The sequence below is a fragment of the Drosophila busckii genome, chromosome 3R, assembly GCF_011750605.1.
Source record: "Drosophila busckii strain San Diego stock center, stock number 13000-0081.31 chromosome 3R, ASM1175060v1, whole genome shotgun sequence".
NCBI lineage: Eukaryota > Metazoa > Arthropoda > Insecta > Diptera > Drosophilidae > Drosophila > Drosophila busckii.
The window spans coordinates 18936591-18958353 of NC_046607.1; the positions used below are offsets into that span (position 1 = coordinate 18936591).

Genomic DNA, 21763 nt, shown 5'->3' on the forward strand with positions numbered 1-21763 from the left:
ATAAAACATTTAATTAAGTTGGCGCAATAAAAAGCAACAATAACTTTTTTTTAAAAGCTGCTGCTAACACATTGTAAACGCTGCTTGCCTCATTGTGCTGCCCACGCACCTGCTGCTGTTGAAATGCAAAATCGAATTCAGGCGACAATATGCGTGCTCAGGCTCAGCTCCATATCTGCAAAGGCATCTCTCGGGCGTATCTAGGCACGTAGCAGGAAGCACTTAAAATATTTGCACACGCATGACTGATGAACTCGACGACGACGACGTTGTAGCTGCCTCAGTTATTTGTGGCAACAATATTTTGTTTGTATACACCCACACACAGACACACACATGTACATTAAATAAGGCACAGTTCAAATTTATTGCATGCTAAGCTGCCAAATGGTTTACTAATGGCAAAATGCTAGTCATAGCAACAACTAGTTGAGCATTTTATACACTTTAATGTTTAAGCTGCGCTGCTGCTATAAAAATTGCTATGCAAATGAAATATGAAATATATGACAAGCAAACAGGAAGCTGCAGCAAACGGAAACAAAAGATTTATGTTAATTGAAGGAAATATTTAGCAAATGATTATGCTAAAAAAAGGAAGCGAGCAGCTAAGAATAAATATGCGCAGCTATAAATATAAAGCGCATAAAACTGATAGATAGAGCTGCAACTAAAATGCGTTATTAATTAATTAAATTGTTTGTTTTGCTGCTGCAGTCTATGAATTAAACATGTGCATGCAAATGGCATAAAAGTTTTAAATTTTATATACTAAATTCTAAGTGCTAAGTGCTGTGCTCAAACTAAGCTGCTCCAAACTAATTGCCAAACATAAAAGGCAGCAAACAATGTCGCTTGACATTTGGAATTGCAGTTAAAGTTAACAAGTTGCACTTAACCTTGCAACTAGTAGCAAAAAACTGAAACTGTAGCTTAAGTTAGGTCAATAGTGATAAGCGTAGCAGTTGCTGACACAGCAACATGTCATTAAGATTAAGATTAAGGTCAACCCAAGCTCAGTGTTTTTTTTAGATGAAGTCAGTTGAATTGACAGAGTCTGTGGCAGGTGAAAGTGGCAGGCAGCACGTAATGCTGTAGATGAGCTACGTGATTACAAACAGTTGAATATGATTATGTTAATGTTTTAATGGGCGCATATAAATCACTTAAATGCTGAGTGAATTCTATGGCACAAAAAGCTTTTGGCAACGTAACTGATTGTGTGGCAACAGTTAAGCGCATTTGATATGAAAAAAAGGCAAAGAGCAGCGCACATGAATATTACGACAGTAAAAGAATTACAAGCATGACAAGCCAAAATATAATAGAAAAAAAACAGCCAAAGCAATGACAACTTATGTGTGTGTGTGTTAGTTGAGTGAGTTGAAAGCTACGGAAGTGGCTCACAAAATAAGTATAAAGAAATGAACGAAATAAGGGCTATTATCGTTATTACGTGAGCAAAATAGCCAACAAAAGCAGCAGCAGCAGCAGTGGCAGTGGCAAGAACTATGCGCCACATAAGTATTAACAAACAATAACAACAACAAGCTGGAAAAAAATACAAGTAAAACGTTGTGAAATGACAACGTTCTAAGAAAGTCACCAAAGTGCAGAGCACAGAGTCCTTGCCAGGCAAGGCAACAGCAGTTGCCTGCAAGTGATTTCACTGAGCACTTATGCCACAAGTATTTTACACACACACACACACACAGTTAGCTACTTGTATATGTGCAGACTGTAGTGGGTTAGTGCACTCATTGATATGAAATATATAATGCCAGCTAAGAACTAATTGCCATTGCCAATTATTGCTAACCAAAACAATTTGTTGCAATTTTATAAGCATCATTTATAGTGACTAAGCTTGCTGTTTATGTGGGCGCACTCAATGGCAATGCAGCTGTCAATTAGTTGCAATAGAAATTTGCTATTAACTTGGCAGCAAATTGCAGCTAAGCTGCATAACTGATATAAAGACGCAGTCTAAGCTCAAAATGCAAGCTACTGCTTTTTATACTAAGCCACAATATGCTTGTTAGCTTGTCTAACTTAAATATGTCACTGTGTCTGTTACTTTAACTTAGCGCAACTACAAAGTAGCAAATAAAAAATAACAGCTATATAATGAAAAGCCACACACACACACTTACACATCTTAACATAAGTCCTGCATTTGCAAATCGCATAAAATAATGCCATTAAACGCAATTCTATGAAATGGCAGCTGCCGCCATGTAAAGCAGCAAAACAACGTTAAATAAAATAAAAATTATTGTTGTTACGACGGATTTGCCAAGCATTTACCATTTACAACATATGGTCGCTCATGTGGGCCGATTTGTGCGAGGCGGATTTTAAACTGCTTATTTTGGGATTTAGTTGGCGCTTAGCAGGCTCAACCAAAGCAATCAAGTGAAAAACACAGAGCTAACAGTGCTAAGGCTACAAATGCAGGCAGCTGGACGAAGAAATACACTTTGGTAAGCTAGAGAAGCAAACATAACTTATAAAACAATAGAGCAGATAACGCACATTAGCTAGTTAATGAGTTGCTAATAGAAAACTTAAAAGTATATTCAAGTCCTTGACATAATTTGTTAAAAATTTTGTAGCTATAAGTTTTAACTTAAATAAAGCCTAAAATATATTAAAGCTAAAATTGGGTAGAATAAATTTCAATAGAATTTACGAGTTCTTAGCATAATTTGTAGGTGTGAGTTTTAACTTAAATAAGTTCAAAATATATTAAAGCTAAAATTTGGTATACTTTAATTTCAATAGAATTTACGAGTTCTAAGCATAATTTGTAGCTGTGAGTTTTAACTTAAAAAAAGCTTCAAATATATTAAAGCTGAATTAGTTAAAGTTCTAAAATTTTGTATACTTTAATTTCAATAGAATTTACGAGTTCTTAACATAATTTGTTAAAAATTTGTAGCTGTGAGTTTTAACTTAAAAAAGTCCAAAATATATTAAAGCCAAATTCGTTGTATGTATGTATATATAAAGCGAGAACTGGTGGGAAAAATCGCTAGTAGCCAGGCACAGTACGTACCGTCGATTGTCTGAATTTGAGCTTCCTATCGGGACATTGCAGACTGCGTAAACATCTGCAAAAACTAAAAATTGTGGACGATGCTTTATGCAGACTCTGTCTAGAGCATAACGAAACTCCAGAGCACCTACTGGAGGAGTGTCCTGCGCTCTGCAGAGTCAGACTTAATCAGTTGGGGACTCATACCCTAGATACAAGACAGATGAGGAACCTGAAACCAGGACAAATTATAGAGCTGGATAGGGAACTTTAACTCATATACCAGTGGGAGGGACCTTTTGGACGCATCGCACTTTACTCGCAATAATAATAATATATATGTTATACAATATGTATATTTAATATATATAATTTAGCAAACGTAAATTCTACACACATTTATAAAGTTAAAAGTTAGCAAACAAACGCTGAGTTGCTGCTCAAAATTCTGTTTAAAAATAATTTAGTAAATTTAGAACTTTGCGCAGCATGCGTAGCTGCAAATGTGTACCAACCTTTTAGCTATGCCTGGCAACTGCAAAGTGTATAATAAACACACATACAAGCGCAAAAAAAATAAACATATACTATATTCAATTGAAATTTAATGCAAATGTGTAACTGCGTTGGCTGAATGTGCTAGGCGCATGTACAAAAATTTGCTATAGCAAAGCAATATACGATTTTTGACTTGATATATGTTGCTGCAATTTAATTCAATTTGCAGCAGCTTAAAGGGTTGAGCATGGCACACATTTTTTTTGTGTGACTGTAGACGCTTTTGATCAGTTTGGCTTGCTTTTATTTTCTTGTTGTTGTTGACTGTTGACATAAAAGCAAAATACGCAAATAATGACGCATGCCACAAAGCACAAAAATCTGTAGCAATATTGAAATATTTTTATATGCTGGACAGAGCGGAGAGCGGCGAGACGGGCGAGGCGATTGAAAAATTTGCACTAAAAAACAGCGTAGAGTATTTTTTTTTTTTTGGCAGCGCTGTTGACACGCCCACTATGGGCAGCGTATATATCAAATATAAAGAGAGGGAGAGCGGCGCGCGTCAACTGATGTGCGCGTCCTTTTTCTGATTTTGTGTGAGACATGGCAATCTCTTCTTTTTCCATTTTGTGTATTTTACTTTTGTTGTGGCATTGCTGTGGCATTTGTTTCGAGCCATGTTGCTGCTGTGGCTGTTGCTGTTGCTGTTACATATGTGCCAAGAGATACGCTGGCGCTGTCGCTGCCAGTTGACAACAATTTAATCAATGATATACCCTTTGGTATAAATTGCATGCGGCGCATTTGTGAACAAATCCCTAGGCACTTAAAGCGCCTTTAAAAGCAAATTTATCTGTCATTTCCTTAAATGTCAGTGACAACCCCAAAAGCGAAAACCAGCGGCCCTCACTTGACTGTATTCCATTTTTATAGACAATTGCATTCGAAGCCAATGGGAATAAAAGTGCTGGCCCCCCCCCCAACTCGCTTTCAATTTAAGCAAATATTGATTTATTGAGTTGCTCATATGTGTGCTTGTCTCTGTGTGTGTGTGTGTGTAGTGTGCTAATAAAATGTGGCTTTATATTGGTTGCAGCATGTGGCATGTTTTAAATTACTTCAGTTTAACCCCAAGTCAGCTAACACTTTTACATGCTTTCCTTTAAGTTTAATGACTTGTCTCTGTGTGTGTGTGTGTGTGTGTGTGTGTGTGTGTGTGTGTGTGTGCATATGTCAGCTGTCTGCTGTGTTGGTGCATTGAACTTGACAGCATTCATGGCTGGCTGCAGCTCAAAAGTAGCCATAAGCCTTTGTCAATAACAAAAGACGCATAAGTTGAAACAATTAATTAAAGCGGAAGCATGATTCTTATTAAGCCTTAAATGTAGTATAATTTATATCAATTGTTAAACGTTATATAGCTGTTGTTTATATTTGATTTTAAATGCTAACAAAAGCAAGAAATAAAATATAAATTCTATGCTTAAATTTCAATGAAATGAAATCTTTGCACAGCAAATAAAGTTGCAACAAATTCATATGTTGCAACGTTAGAGCAAACAATACTGAGTTTAGTAGTTACTTTTTCAAATAGATAGTGAGCAAAGAGAGGGAGACTGTAATGAAATTTATGGAGTTAGCAGAACATACGAAACTATATTAAGCGCCAGCTGAGCTTCAACTACTGCTAGCCATATATATCATCATAGCTATTAAACACACACACACTTAGCTTAGCTCTTGCTTTTGGCTACGCGTTTCACAAATTGCCAACAGCAACTTTAATTTCTAAGCTTTGGCTGCATTGTATTTAAGCAGCAGTAACAATTGACAGCTTTTAATGAGCAGCAAACACAAATTACGAGCAGACAAACCAAACTCGAAACCCCCCCCACAGCAGCAAGCACAGCAAGCAAATTGAAATTGCAAAGTGCGCGCATACGAAATTTTATTGCATTGCTAACCCATTTCAGCTGGGGCTGTAGTCAGCAAGGATAATATCAATGGCAGTAAGCTGCCTGGCTTATGTGCGGAAATTGATGCGTTTGCGGAGTTGCTGCTGCTGCTGCTGTTGCTTAATGGTTGCTAACGTATGTGGCGCCAGTAAAGCGGCGAAAAAACAACAATTTTAATGGCTATGCTAAGCGCAGTTAAGTATGCTATGCACTTTGGACATTAAGAATTGCAATTAGTGCAAAGCTTTTGAAAACAAATTTCAAAGCAACTTAATATTAACAAACTTGCATTTCAATGCTTGGAGCGTTTTGAGTTGCTATTGAACTCTATATACAAGGCAAAGCAGCTTGTTGTAAACAAAGTTTTCATAAAGCAAATGCCGCTACCAAAAACTGCCAGCTGACAAATTGGCATGTTACTAACACTACAACAACAACAACACAACAGGCTTTTGTTGCAAAATCGCAGTAAATTTTCGAGCAAGCAGGCACACAAAAATAAATTGACATTTTTGCTGCACGTTTGCAAATTCAACTTGGCAAATTTTCATACTCATTTTACTATTTTTTTTTTTCGCCTTGCTGCAAATTTTGTGGCTTGCATTTGTGGCAGCTTGGCTTCTTGTCTGCCAACGTTAAATTCTGCGGTTTAGCGCCATGACTACTACTACTACTGCTGCTGCTAGGTGTTGTTTGTGGCTGCTGTTGCCACAAATTAAAATGTGGCCAAAATTTTCATAGAATTTATTGTTTGTCGCGGCTTTGCCAAGAAATAAAATGTTAAATGGCTTGCAAAAATGGGCAACAAGCCAAGGCCAAGCAACGAGCACAAGCAGCTATAAATTATATAAAATTGTAGCAGCTATAACTCTATAGAGGATTAACTCCTACAAAATAAATGACAAATGCTTTCAACAGTGTCTGCAACAATTAAGCAGCTAATGCATAGCGAACTGACCCTCATTTCTTTTGCTACAAAAGTTGCAGCAGCGCACAAAGTTTGTTGCAATTTAATGAGTTTATTGAACCAATTTTCAAGCAAAACTTGCGCAACACCCAAACTGAAATGTTGGCCAACAATTCTTTGGCCATTGTCCAGTTGCATGTGTTACTGTTTTTATGCTTGATGATTGCAGCTGCTGGCAAACAGCAAATATGCTTATCTTCCGTTTAAGAAAAAAATGAAAATTTTTTATATACAAAGGATTTTGCAAGATTTTTATGCGCATCCTTGCAGTTAATACAGTAAGAGAGAGAGGAGTGCAGCCTTTGGCTACAGTAAATTCCTTTAGCTGAGCGGCTACAGAATTGCGGCAGACAGAAGTCATTTAAGTAGAATTTATGGGATTTTAACTGACATTTAAACAGTCACAGCAAGAGCCAAAGAAATTGTATAAAAGCAGAGCAGAGCAGAGCAGAGCAGACAAATGCGTTGCTGCAACTGAAACTGGTAGAGAGTTAAGCAGACTTGTCGGCCAAGATTAGCACAAGACTGTGCAACAAAATGTTATGGACAGCAGGGGGATAATGGATGCCTTTTTGGTAGTGGCCAAACGCTGTAGCTAAAATTAAATGTAATTACATTTGCAAGTTGCACTAAATGTTTGCGCAAGCTGCACATTTAACAGCGAAAAGAGAAAGCAAAACAAAACAAAAATCACTTGTAAAATGCTGAATAATTAACTGAATCAACTTGTTAAGATTTTACTACAGAGAGTGGGAGAGTGAGGAAGTGTTAACAGCAGCAAGAATAAACATTTGTATTACTTAAAAACAAATTGCTTATAAATAAATAAAGTTAATAATGAGCTGAACATACCGTTAACTGCCATGTTACTGTTGCTGCAAAGAGACAAGTTAAGTAAATGTTAATTGTAGTTTAAAAATATAAAAAATTTATTTATATTCATGCTATAGAATTTGCTACGTTGCGTATACGCAATATTTTTAGCTAAACTTAATTTAATTTAAAGTTTTAATATTTCTATGCTTTATACTAAATTTTCTGCTTCACTTAATTTTTGAGCTGCTCAAATAACAAATCGCTGCAGCTATTAAAACTTTTTGTCTCCTTTGATTATTATCAGCATTGAGCTTTTTAATTTCCGTTTGTCAGCTGCAGTTTGCGCTAACAACTTTTAAAGATTTGCATTTCACACATTGTCAATCGGTCGACGACAGCAACAGCAAATGTCAAGCGGCTTAAAGGCAACTGACCCAGTAACTTGCAAGGACACAGTTCACTTTTTGCTAGCTGGCAACATTCTGATGCAACATTTTGTGGGCTTTGGCAAACAATAACTTTTCTTTACTGCCACGCTGGCATATTTTTCATAATTTTACGTGGTTATGGGCAAAGTTAATTTGAGTGCCCAAAATGGCAACAAACAATTTGCATCAAGCAGCGCTGCTGCTGCTGCTGTTGCTGTTGCTGTTGCTGCAATTTGAAGAACTGTTTTCGAGCAGTTGATTTTCAAACTGCACTTGTGACTTGTGCCTTTTAGTATTTGTTGTTTGTTTGTTGTTGCTTGTTGTTGTGGCAATCGAAAAGTTAATTCTGCGAAAAACAAGGTAATTAGTGTAGCAACAACAGCAGCAGCCATAAAAACCAAACGAATGTGCAAAAATAACGAGAAAAGTTTTGTTCCCAGCGCCCAAAGTGTGCACAAGCGAGACGACAACAAGAAAATGGAAAATTGTGTAGCATTGTGTGGCCACCCAGCCCACCCACTTTAGCTTTTTATTATTGTTGCAAGCCAAGGCACAAACTCTTGTTATAAATGGCCGCAACGAGCTGCAGCAGCAGCAAAAGCACAACGACAATGCCACAGGTAGCAAGAAAATCTATAGCGCAACAACAACAGGCATAAGCAGAAAATTAATAAATACCAAAAATACAAGTGCAAGTGCTCGAGAAAGCTATTAGCTATTAGGGTTGTGGCATAGGGTTGCCAAATTGCAGTTTAAAGTGCGCGCAACAAAATTTATTGCTTGTTATAGAAATATATGATCTATAGTTTTACTTGGCGCTTTAATTAATAACTTTTGCCAACAACAATTCAATTAAAAGCCTAGCAATAAATTATTTTGTAGGCCGCAGGCAACAGCAAACAGCAAACGGCAAACAGCAAACATGCATTTTAATTAGTAAACACAACTTTTAGTTCAAGTGGCCGAGGACGACTTGCGTAACTTTTGCGCCCAACTGTCATATGTTTGTCATAACTATTCGATGATAAATACAAGTGCCAACTGCCTACATAACTTTACAAGCTGAACCCTTTGGCACACACACACACACACGCGAATTTGATTTGCGCCTTCTAATGACAAACAAGCAAAAGTTTGCGCCACCACATCAATCAAAAGTTTTTCATCAACGTCATCAGTGTTATCAACATTTTGCGCCCCCAGAGCAAGCACAGACAACTGAGCTACATATATATATATATATAAAGGAGCTTATATGGCTGGCATACATATACTAGTCATGTTGACAACTGCTCGTATACGTAATGTCCAGCAACAAACACATAATCAACAAAAGTGCCAAGTGTCTGCATTATTTATCGTCTGTAGAAAAATATATATAAACAACGAAAAATGGCAAACACTTCAGCTTGAAATGAGGCGCTTCAACTGAAATAACTCAAAAAGCAAATAAATGCTGCACAAATCTTTTTAAGCTGCGTATACGTAATAACGTTAAAGCAGCCACACTTCATCATCAGCAGCAGCAGCAACGACCGAGTCGTCGCACATAATCAGCTTCATCATCAATGAAGCCAGACAGACAGACACCTTTAGCATGAAGAACGTAGCACTGGCAACATCTTCACTGAAATGCGTTTAATTATGTCAAAGCTGCAGCTTTACCAAGAGCTGTACACAGGGCAGCACTGCCTACCACCTGCTTAATGTGTCTGTGTGTGTGTGTGTGTGTGTGTGGCATTTAACATTTGATTCATTTGTGCGACGTTTCACATTTAGACTGACAGCAGCAGCTTTTGTGCATAATCGTGATGCTGTTAGCCAAGGCTTTAGCTCAATCCAAACTGAGTTGCCACTGTCCTTGCGCTCTCTCTCTCTCTCTCTCTCTTTACAGCTGTCCCTCTGTCTGTCTAGCATGTTTGAATGCACGCTTTTGACTAAGGAAATAAGCTACCAATTACTAAAGTGTTTTACTCTCTAAGCCGTATTAGATGCAGTAGCTACAAAATGAAATGTCAAGCAGCAGCAGCAGCAGCAGCAGTTTGTAACCCCAAATAAAAAGCAAGTCAGGCCAAAAGGGCAAATGAAACGAAGTTAATAAAACTAATTGCAAAATGTGAAACTTTGAATATAGTTTAAATCAAGTCTTAAGCGCTGTCTGCTCACAAATTGTTTATAAATTAATTAATGCTTAGGCACATGTGTCTGCCTTCGTTTGAGCTGTTTGTTTATTAAAAGCTCAACATGCTTAAGCAAATTTCTTGTTGTCCTAGCAACTTTAAGAAAAAACAGCCTAATTAGTTTATTGAAGCGCGCGTGTTATTAGCATTGCTGATTCAAAGCACAAAGGTCGACAGCTGGCAAAGGTAAAAGTAAAGCCAAAGGCAAAAGAAGCGAACTCGTCATATGGTTTGCTGTATTGAAATGCTAATGGCATTTGGCTGTCAATCTGTCCATTTTCTGCAATTTGTCGCTCATGTCAAAGGGGTTTACACACACACACACACACAACAGAGTTGTCGTGGCCCTTTTTTTTCGGTTAGTTAAGCATAGTTGAAGCCATGCCTGGCTACGCTACGCTTCGTTTGCTCTCTATATGCGCTTTGGCTTGTAATTAAACATTTTTTTGCATTTTGCCTTTGACGCAGTAAAGAATTCTAGTCTATGTCTCTGTCTATCAGTGATTAACAGCTAGAAATTAATGAGTTGTCGTGCCGTTAGAATTTACCTGCCGGCAAAAGTTCAACAGACTCAACAGCAATTAAAGCGAGAGACCTCAATTAACTTATTGATGAGCTTGAGTGTATAGGTCAAGCTATTTTTAGTGCAAGTTACAGTAACAAATTGTAGAGTCTGTACATTCATAAAGTGCAAATTGCGTTTGCACACTCGCCAAGCATAAATACATAAATTTTGCAGTCCAGACAGACAAGTCGGCTCAGTGGTCATAGCCAGCATTTTCCTACTATATATATATATGTTGCTATGGCCTGACAAGTTATCAACGTCAATGCCAGTCAGTCAGTTTGTGTGGCAGGCAGGCAAGCGCCAGTTTAGTGACGTATTTTTGAGGCCAACATGTTGTATGAGTAATGCACAAATACAAAACACACAGCAAACATAAACAAAACTAACACAACTAATCAAAAATCAAAGCACTGAATATTACGCATACGCATTGTATGCTTAGTAAACAGATTTGCTGTATTTGCTTTAACAATTATGCTTAATTTCACACACAGCAAATATTTATATATATAAGATTTATTATCTATTGACAGGCAGCAAAAAATCAGAGCACTCTATACTTCGATTTGACAACAACAAAACTAATTCAATCTCTGGCGCGTGTTGACGTTTATCAACGCCATGACCTGCGACCAAACAAAAAAGAAAATAATAAAAGAAAAACAAAAAAAACAACAAGCGCCCATTTCGTGCGAACTGCATTTTCATTTGTATAGAATTTTCATTGCCAGTTCGAGTGTTACACTTCACACACACACACACATGCAAGCATTGAACCTGAGTTTGTTGCTGCTGCTGCTTTTTTGTCTCTGCTGCTGTTTTTTGGGCAAACTGCCAGCGTCAGTCAGACAGCCACCCAGGCAGACTCTGTGCCTGGTCAATGTAGTGCTGGCAGCAAATCGTTGCCAAAAGTAGGAATGCGTGTGGAAAATTTAGCACGCCCTACGTGCCACACAGCACAGCGACGTTTTATATAAAAAAAAAGCAGCAGCAACGAGCAGAAATGTTTTTGAACTAAATTTGGCAACTGACTGCAGTTGTTAGGATACCGAAACTATGGCGTCAGCTTTGACTATTGTCAAGGTTTTTTACTATTTTTTTGGCAGCCCCCAAAAAAAATGGCAATTCAATGCAGCAATGCGACAATGCAGTTAGACGTATGGGCAGACAATTGGGCGCGACGCTGGGAAAAAAAATGTGTTAAGCTGTTTAAATCATTTATGATTGAAATGAATTCAAATATTGCAGCAAGGATTAGCTGCAGTTTAATAACTTGACGGCGGCCACGTAACGTATGCGCAATTTTTTTTGTAGCCAAACTTATTAATATGCACAGCAGGCTAGGCCAGGTGTCTTTGCTGCCGTTTTATGCCCACAATTTGAGCCACGTGCCATAGTCCGGGCCCCGCACCGTTGAGTGCCTGACAAGACTTTAATAATGTGACCATAAGCGAGAGCGTTTGGCACAGATTTTATGCCACTGACTTGACTGCAGAGGCATAGAATGTGAGCACGTTCTCGTTCACGTAGCAACAATTAGTTGAGTTTGCCTGCTGTACAGTGCGCTATGGCAGTAAACAGCCAGCGGATAAATATTCGTAGCAGGGCAGCAATTTCAATGGCATGCAACAGCAGCTTGAAATACACGTAAACGTAGAAGAGGCAACTACATGAACTTGCTGCTGCTGCTGCCAACAACAAAAGGCCACCTGACCGCAGCACACTGCACACAGCGTGTGTGTGTGTGTGTGTGTGAGTAGACACTACATTGCTTTAGATGAGCACTTGGCTCTCACTCTACAACTTACTTGGCATTTCACTCATGCAGTTCCCACTCTAAGCCGCCCCCCAAAAAAACATCAACAAGTCCATCAATTGAGTGCTAAACATGTCGTTGCATGTTCATACACTGTATGTGTGTGTGTGTGTGTGATTACTCGTAGCTCCATGTCATGTGGCTACGTTTTTGCTACTACTGCAACTATTGGTAACTAGGATTTCATTCAATTACTGCACTCTCTCGTAGCTGCAGCACTTGAGCCTGATGGCAAACTTGAGTTTGTCCAAAGCCACAATTGCATTTGCCACTGGCCACTGGCCACTGGCCACTGCAGTTAGCAACTGGAGCTACTAGCAACTAGCAATTGCAACTTAATTGAGCTGCGTAAACAATAGCAGAGCTAATTTAATTGAACAGCGCTGCTGCTCTAACTGCTGCTAAATTATTAAAAGCGCATTATGAATTGAAATTGATATTTGTGTATAAGAGCTAGAAAGAGAGCGTGAGAGCGAATTTGCTTGCCTCTCTCTCTATCTCTAGCAGTGCAAACAAACGTTCAATCATTTTAGAATTTCTTTTATTTATTAAACAATTGTGCATGAGTATGCATTGATTTTAAATAAACTGAAAGTGTTGCGGATAAAAAAGAGCGCTTATATATAAATTAAATAAACTACAGTACTAGAAAGATAAAATGATGAATAGAGTTTGTCTGCCTCTCTCTCTCTCTCTCTCTCAACTCAGCCTATAACGTTTTATATGCTAGCAGTGCAAAAAAACATTCAATCACTTTAGAATTTATTTGATTTTTAAACACTTTTCAATTTGACGAAAAGCATTAGACAGTTGCGCAATAATATGCATTGAATTTAAATAAACTGTTTGGCATGAAGTTAAAAGAGATTACTATTACTATTTATTACTAAACGCTTATATATAAATTGAATAAACTACACTACTAGAAACATAAAATGAATGTAAGCAAAGCGAAGAGAGTTTGTCTGTCTCTCTCTCTCAACTCAGAAGTTCAAGCAATTGCTCAATTATTTAAGAATTTCTTTGATTTTTAAACACTTTTAAAAGTTTGAACAGTTGCGCAATAAAATGCATTGAATTTAATTTAAAAGTGTTGAGGCTAAAAAAGATAATGGAACAGTTTGTTTTCTGTTATTTTTGAATAAACTACAGTGCGCATTAAAAATTAAATGTACATAAATATATACTTCGGTATATATAGATAAACATCCTACAGTGCATTATTTTAATATATAAACATAAATGCTCATAAATTGTGCTCAGTTTAATATTAAATGCTGCCTAAGCTGCTAAAAAAAAAATAAAAACCTTAAGCTAAGATCTGAAGCAACTAAAAGTGTTAGGCTATGCAGATTTTTGGCTATAGGCGCGTACAACGTTGCGTATGGTTAATGACTGACAAATGCAAAGGCACAAAATATTAGCTAACAAAAATGTATTTTAATTTGAATAAATAAGCAGCAAGCATTTTAAACTAACGTTTTATTTCTCATCATCTCCTCTGCTCTCACTTCAATTTCTCCAGCTATCTACTTAATTTTCTTACGCTCTCTCCTACTCCAATTCTCTGCTCACTGTTACGACTTTTGCTGCTGCTGCTGCACTTCATCTCACATATCAAGTAACTGTCAGCTGTGTGCGTGTGCGTGCGTGTGTGTGTGTTTGGCATACGTTTGCCATTAAAAAAGGTAAAAACATTTTCCACTCACACAATATATTTTTGTATTTTTACTGCTCGCCTTTTAGCATAAATAAATTTGTTGCTCTTTTTGCTGTTGTTGCTGTTGCTGTTGTAATTTTTTATGCGCAGTTCTTGCCGTGTGAAACATATGCATACATTAATAGCATTACCCAAGCATTGCAGACATTACAGCAATGCATTTGGCGTTGGAATATGCGCGCGCGTTTGGCTTGCTGACAACTCTGGTTACACGCCCAGAGATCTGAAGCGGCTGCTGCTGCTGCTGCTTCGTTAGCGTTGTTGTTTCATTCTGAACGTTAAATTTTAGCAGCAGCTTTTGCTGTAAAGCTGTGTGGCATGCCACACCGTCGCTGTAGCAGCAGCAGCAGCAATTACTGTTTGCATAGTCGAGTGTCGTCTGCGGAAATTTGTTTATTTTACGCGCGCGTTGCTCGCGCGCCACGCTCGACTCAACTCGACTCGACTCTCGACTTGTCTCGCTTTGTTGTTGTTATTGCTGTCAGTGCAGTTATTTTGCATTGGCAAGGACAAGGACATATCCAAGCTGACGTTACAAACAGCTAAAAATATAAATTTCAAAAAAGCTAAACAAAGCTGTAAACAAAAAGTCAAAGGACTTGCAATTAAACGAAATTTAGACAGCATAGTTTGATGCAAATTAAATAATATGCACATGTCGTATACTTAATATTGCGTATGCTTAATTGTAGCAGCTGCAAATTAAACAAATATGTCGATGCACAATATAAACATTTTATAAATAATTAAATCTGTATTTTTGCCACACACATTTCTCTGCTCTTAAAATCCACATTTGAAGCCAATTAAACAAACTTAAGCTGCATTGGCCATGATTGCAAATAGCTACAGCATTAAGCTCTTTATAAAGCTTATGCTAATTAGCAGCCAGACCAAGAGACTCACAGAGATAGAAAATACGGTTACGTTGCAGCAGTCTAATGGCAAATGATTGTGGCCAACTGGGGTACCATTATTTAGTTTTAATTTGCTAGCAGCCAAAGCAGCCAAAGCAGAGCAGAGCAAGCAAACAAACAATGCACACAACACAGAATGTGACAGACGCTTTGGTAAGCTAATGTGAAACTTGTGGCAAACTGTGCTAATAGATAGACAAATAGCAAACAAAAGCAAAAGCTCAACGCTCAAATACTTTTAATTTTATTTAAACAAACTGCATAGCGAGTGTGAGTGAGTGAGCTAGAGCTACAAATAAGCAAAAGCATTTCAACAACTACAACTGCAAATGAACTGTTGACACTTGACAGCGTAAGACACACACACACGCACACATACAGCTGCATTTGTCGCCGTTTTGTTGTCGCTACGTCTGTCAACGCGTTTGCTGTAATTAATAATAATTTGCATAGAGTTCAGACTGCTGCTGCTGCTGCACCATGTGAGATTTCATTTTAATTAAATTATATGCGGCCATGTTTAGTTGTCGTCGCTGCCTGTCTCTGTGTGTCTGTGTGTGTGTGGGCGTGGCAGCTTAGTGTATTGTGGGTGTAGCGGCAAGTGTTGCTTTTAGTTGCAACACAACATGCATAAATAATTAGCGTTATCTGTCGTCATTTTGGCTTAGTTTAGTGGCATTGTGGCAACAACAACAACAACAAAGCGACACAATTGCAATAATAATAACAATAACATATGGCACACAAATAGCATAACATGCAAAACGTGCTGAAAAGCTTTCAAGTTATGCAGCTTGACTTTAAATTTCATTGCAGTTTTCTTTATAATAAATAACATGCTTGCTAGAGTTTAGGAATTTATTTAACTGGGCTCTTAGATAATTTTACGAGATTATTATATACTAGTGTTTACTCTTATATAATACTTAATATTAAGTACTATTAATATCAATTACTATGCACGGTGCATAAGTATAATTCGCCTGTACTTTAGAATATCACGATAAAATTCATTGTGCGCAGGTTTACTAATGACTAACCGTCAATATTACTCACTATAATTTTATTTAATCCATAAAGCGACATCAAAAGTCCATTTATATCTAACCATTAATCAATCACACTAAACACACAAACACAACCTAAACCACGCAATTATTAAAAATATTTAAGCATCAAGCATTAATCGCAATGAATCAAATTACATGACATGACTTATGAGCAAGGGTAAGCATATTTTTATATGTCTGAATAATTCAAGTTGCTCATTTGAGAGCAAGTTTTCTTATAATATATGAGATTATATTATTAGAGTCATGATGCCGGTTAATTTTTATGCCTACGTTTAATTATAATTGATGTAGTTTATTCATTTATGACGTTCGTATAAACATTTAACATTATACAATATATTTATCAAACGACTCCGAGATATATCTAGGTCGTTATGACTTATGAACGCAGAGATTCGATGTTCAGCGAGCTGATTTTAAATTTCTTTGTCTTAAGCTCTATCTTTAATCATAAATACACACTAACGATATAAATATATAAATATACACGGCTCGCACCACAGCTGCGCTTAGTTCTTAGGTTAGCCTACGTCTAATCTCGTTAAACTTATTATCTACACAAACACAGACATATATTCTAACTAATATAATTGTAAGCATAATATTGGTACTCTATAGCTATATGGCATATGTAATTGTTATCGTAGCTCTAATGTATACTATTGAGCACTGAGAGTTATATAGGAGACGTTGTATGATAAGTTATTAAAAAGTTAGATGCTTAAACGAGCGAACGCTGCAAATTTTTAAGTTATAGCGTCATGTTCATGGAGACTATATGCGAGCATGATACTATTTAAATTAGGCAATGTATTTACTATTTAGAGATAACACTCTAATACAATATATTATCACTCAGTTCCATTCACGGCTCAAGCTCATATTTCACTTATTTATTTTAATTCACTTGGAAGAGCGACTCTTGAGGATTATATATTTCGATCATCAAATCAATATAAGCAGATCCAACTATGCAACAAGAGTTTCAGTTTTAGCAGCTCTATAAAAATGTAATATTACACTATATTATATAAAAGTCATATAACCCTAATTTAGTTATTGTATATTGTATTTGATTAACACATATATTATAAAACCTAATTATTTATATAGTACTTATTAAATTCAGCTTCTTATATAATTATAAGTTATTATTTATAATGCACATTTAGTTCAATGGCTTTTATTTGCTGACTGAGACTTAAAGACTCAATGACTTTTTTAATGCTGGCCCACAAGCGTTCTAGCATAGGAGCGCGACAGGCGGGCTGGTGCTGCTTTTTTCTAATTCATTTTTTGTCTATAGTCTCAGAAACGACTGTTTCGTCACTTAGTCTTAACTGTCGTCGACTCAGCGACTGAACGTGCGCACGTGTCTCCATAACTGAGCTGCGCCAGTAAATAAAACAACTGAGTATTTTGTAGCAGCAGGCCCACTAGTGCGCATAGAAGCTATCCGCAGCAACAACCTAACGCTTACGAATATGATCGAAATACTGTGGTCTCGTACAACTCACGATAAATCAGTACTTTAATATTCATTAAACGCGGAGATCGGAACTCGACTTGTCAACAACACGATAAGTGCTCAAAAGTAGTCAACAGAGTTGAGAATTGATGAGTATGATTGATAGAAAGTATTAGTTTTTATGGCTGGATCTCATATGCGAGGGATGTCTAACAAAGAGGACATATTAACATAATGGTCATGAGCATAATATGTTGCGATTATCCTAGTCCATTTTCTAAGTATAGAATGATGTAGAGCGCAAAAGCGGGTTATTGGTGTCTATATTTTGAGAATGCACCTCGAGTATTATAAAATGGTGATACATGAGCCAAAGCGATTTCGTTTATCTCTGTTTGGCGACATTTATCAATTTGCACGTTTAGACACAAAATAGATCAGCAAGCAGAATCTACTTAAGTAAATTGAAGTTAATATACAAATTAAGAAACGCAACACTAGCACTATGATAGACACACTAGCTATTATGAAGAACCTACAATGCTGGAACCTAAATGGGATATTAACATCACTTTTACGCCAAAATAAAGATCACTTTCGTCCAATCATGTTTGTTAAATTTATATATTTTAGTATGTTGAGATTACACATAAATGCTTGTAAACTAAGTTGTTTTAGCAGAGCTATCTCATCACAATTCAATGATCAGTAATACAATATATATAGACATATTAATGTATTCACACATTATGATTAGAATGTAAGTTAATTATTTCAGACTTACGCCTATATTATTAAATTTTGTCAAGTGTCTATATCAAATAAATTTAGCAAAATTATTCAATAGCAGAGTAAGCAATGTACAAATAAATCTAAAAAATAATTTTTTCTGCATGCAATAAGTAAACAATAAGTCATAATTATGCATGTAAAAATATTTAAAATTAATTTTAAAAATTAACTCCCACTAAAAACGACACAGCAAGATGCACAAATGTATCAGCACACTGAATGATACAATGAGCCATCCCTGAGAGCATATTCAAATATCTCATTGTGCGCAGATATCACATAAATCATTATCTACATAAATAGTGTTCAGTTACTATACTACGTTAGTGTTCTAAATCAATATTTTATCGTTTGGCTAAGAGTGTGAAAACACAGTCAGAGCAGAATGATCCACACATAACCAACAGCAAGCTGGTCTAGTCACAATGCAGACTTGATTTTGGACCAAGTTTCTTTAAAATCATTCATAACAGTACACACACACACACACATCACTACAGGACATACCCACAAAACACATCATTTAAAAAAATTAGTCATAGCGACAAGCGAAACTATCAAAAAATAATCACACATATAAATATTTGTATGTAATTCAAAACGTTGTCGGTCACACATGCATTAGAGCTTCATAATTCGCACAAGCTTCTATTCTTACTATCAAGATTGACCTTATGCAGCTTGTGAGTGTAGTTGAGACTTTTCTGCCCGCGTGCTGCTGCTGCTACTGTCTCAAGAGTCTTTCGCATCTGTATATTATTATTCCTGTCTTTATATGATCAGACACGCTAGACCATTATATATCTCATGGCTCATTTTAGACAGCAATGAGCTGTACTGCATATAAACAAATTGTGGCTGAGCTTAAGGCTACGAAGTCGTAGTGCTCACTCAAATCAATGCATTAACGAATGTTTGATAAGTCTCAATACACATTATACTAAATATAAAATAATAATAGCCATAATTAAGATTATTGAACATAATTATTTAATTAACTCATATCAAGCAGCTAACACTTATTATATTTTGTCAGATATTGCGTTTAATATCAGTTTATTTGACAAACATACTCACAAGCTAGCTATGCGCATGCTGAGTCTCTCATTTAAAGTTAAAAAACTATTAGACAGCTGCACTCGACAGTTGAATGGCGACTTAATGCATAAATTAAAGACAGAGCAACATATATATATAATAACTACACACATATAGCCAACACAGCTCCAACTCTGAAAAAAAAACAAATATATGTCTTCAACTTGAAAATTAATTTTGCGCCTTGAACAAGCAACAAGAATACAAACACAAACTAACTAAGAACAAACTCAACCAACAAACAACAGCAAAACACAAATTGAAACTCAACCGGTTTTCCGGTTCAACTTTTTGGTATGTCCAAAGATACAAATAACAACAATAGTCCACAACAAATAAAAGCACAGCTCATTTTCATAGTGCAAACAAAACAGTTGCTACGTTTAAATTAACTGCGCGCAACGCGATGTTTATGTGAAACTAAACAATATATAAAACTAACAACACAAAATATACAACCATCAAACTCAACAACACAACTACTGCATACAATATATTGTCATATTAAGCTCGCAATTGATAACTAACTAACATATCAAAAGACCGAACACCAGACAACAATACATATCTATTCCAACAACAAACCTGAACTAACACCAAATACTCATCAATACAACATATCAGTCACTAAAATCAGATGTCTAAGATTGCCAAAGATGCTCCAAAACATATCCATAGCAGACACCATATAATGTGCTGTGTACATCGTTCTGCTATACAACAACAACGCGAGAGATCTAACTTGCGAAGTTATTGGCAAAAGCCAATAGTGATCTTATCCAACTAGAGCACTAACAGACACCAAGCAAAACAAGAATGCATTCCGCAAAGCTATGAGCTCTAATATCAACCACACCAACCCACATACTACACACACACATATGAAAGTAGCATAGCATAGAGCGATTGAAATAATCCGCAAATAGAACAGAGTCAGAGACGCGAATTTTGTTTGTGATGTAATTCCAGCTTAAGCTCATAGTGCTTGAGCTGCTGTCGCTTGCTATCTTATCATTTGATGTAATGTATATATATTTTGAGTGGCTTATGGATCATGTTTGGTTATGCCATAGCGCTTGCCTATATACACTGTTAGTCCGGCACACACAACACACAACTACATTACTCACATAATCACCAATTATAAGCATATGCGCACAATGCGAGTGTATTATCACGAATAAATTTTGGTGTAGTAGCTCATTACTCATGACTAGACGCAAGTCTAAACAGCAACACAATGGCAAAATAACTATAATACAAAAGAACAAGAAGAACACAGCAACTAACCACCGCAATTTATATACATAGCACGAGCTCCGTTGACCGAAATTTCACAGCCAAGCCAAAAACTACGCCACCTCTGCCAAGCGTCTCGTACGATCTGCACAAAGTTCAGAGAAATATAATACCCAGAGGTCTGTAATTCGCTGTTTGTTAATTGTAATTTTATTTGAAATTGATTTATCCGCAACGTAATAAAATTATCAAACGCGAGGCCGGGAGGATCGAGACGGAGCTTTATAGGCACAGACGGTCATCCATCAGAGCACCCGTCCGATAATTGTTCAAAGCGATTTGATAAGCTAGTGATTGGAACAACGCAACAGAGACAATTATGAAAAGAGTCACAGTCAACCACAACTAGCCAGCACATCAGTGGAGTATCATGGCGCTGTGACCAATGCTTGTACTTAAAAGCTGTAAAGCGCTATGTGCCACAATGCTAAGGCGTGCACCGACTGACAGCCACACACTACCATCTCACCATTATGATATGCTACAAACATAAGCAGGCTATTACAATATATAAGGAAAATAGTACTCAAATTCTATCGGCGCAGACTAGGACGGCGATACCAAAGGCGTGTGAATAATATAAGCTGAGCAACACAAAATACATATTGTATATATATTCTTTTGCGAGTCAATATTAAAATGCAGAATATCCAAATGTGTGCCATAATATTAATATTAATTATTTTTAGCTGTTGACTGTGTCAGGTGCACAGCATTTGGCCAACATTTGTCAATAGTCCGCCGCTAATAATCGCAATTAGCATAACTTGTTTATATATATTTACAATTTATGGCGCTTAGCATTAGTTTCTTATTAAAATCAGTTGTGTATTAAATATAATTTATAATATTTTTGCATCATTTTATCATATTTTGATATTTGATTAATTATTAAATTATATAATATACACTAAGGTTTAGACAATCAGCCATATATGATATATTATTTCCCTCTAAGGTGCCACACTATTATACAAAACACATATCAGTATACAATTCACATCATTAATGACTTGAATTATCAATTGCATTATAATTAAAATTGAAATTTAATAAGTGATTGTTACGAATTGTACATAAAATATTTTAAATTATAATATTATTATAAATTAATATATATTTTTTGAA

At 36.4% G+C, this 21763-nt stretch overlaps 1 protein-coding gene across 2 annotated transcripts in view; it reads right to left on the reverse strand.

Annotated features, from left to right (window-relative positions):
* LOC108603750 (cadherin-87A) overlaps positions 1-21763 on the reverse strand; it is a 47944-nt gene that overhangs the window by 13911 nt on the left and 12270 nt on the right. For both annotated transcript variants that reach the window (XM_017992824.1, XM_017992825.1), the window contains one exon: positions 7313-7335. In XM_017992824.1, coding sequence (XP_017848313.1) covers positions 7313-7325 — 13 coding nt within the window. In that variant the 5' untranslated portion in view covers positions 7326-7335. The remainder of the gene's footprint in view (positions 1-7312; positions 7336-21763) is intronic.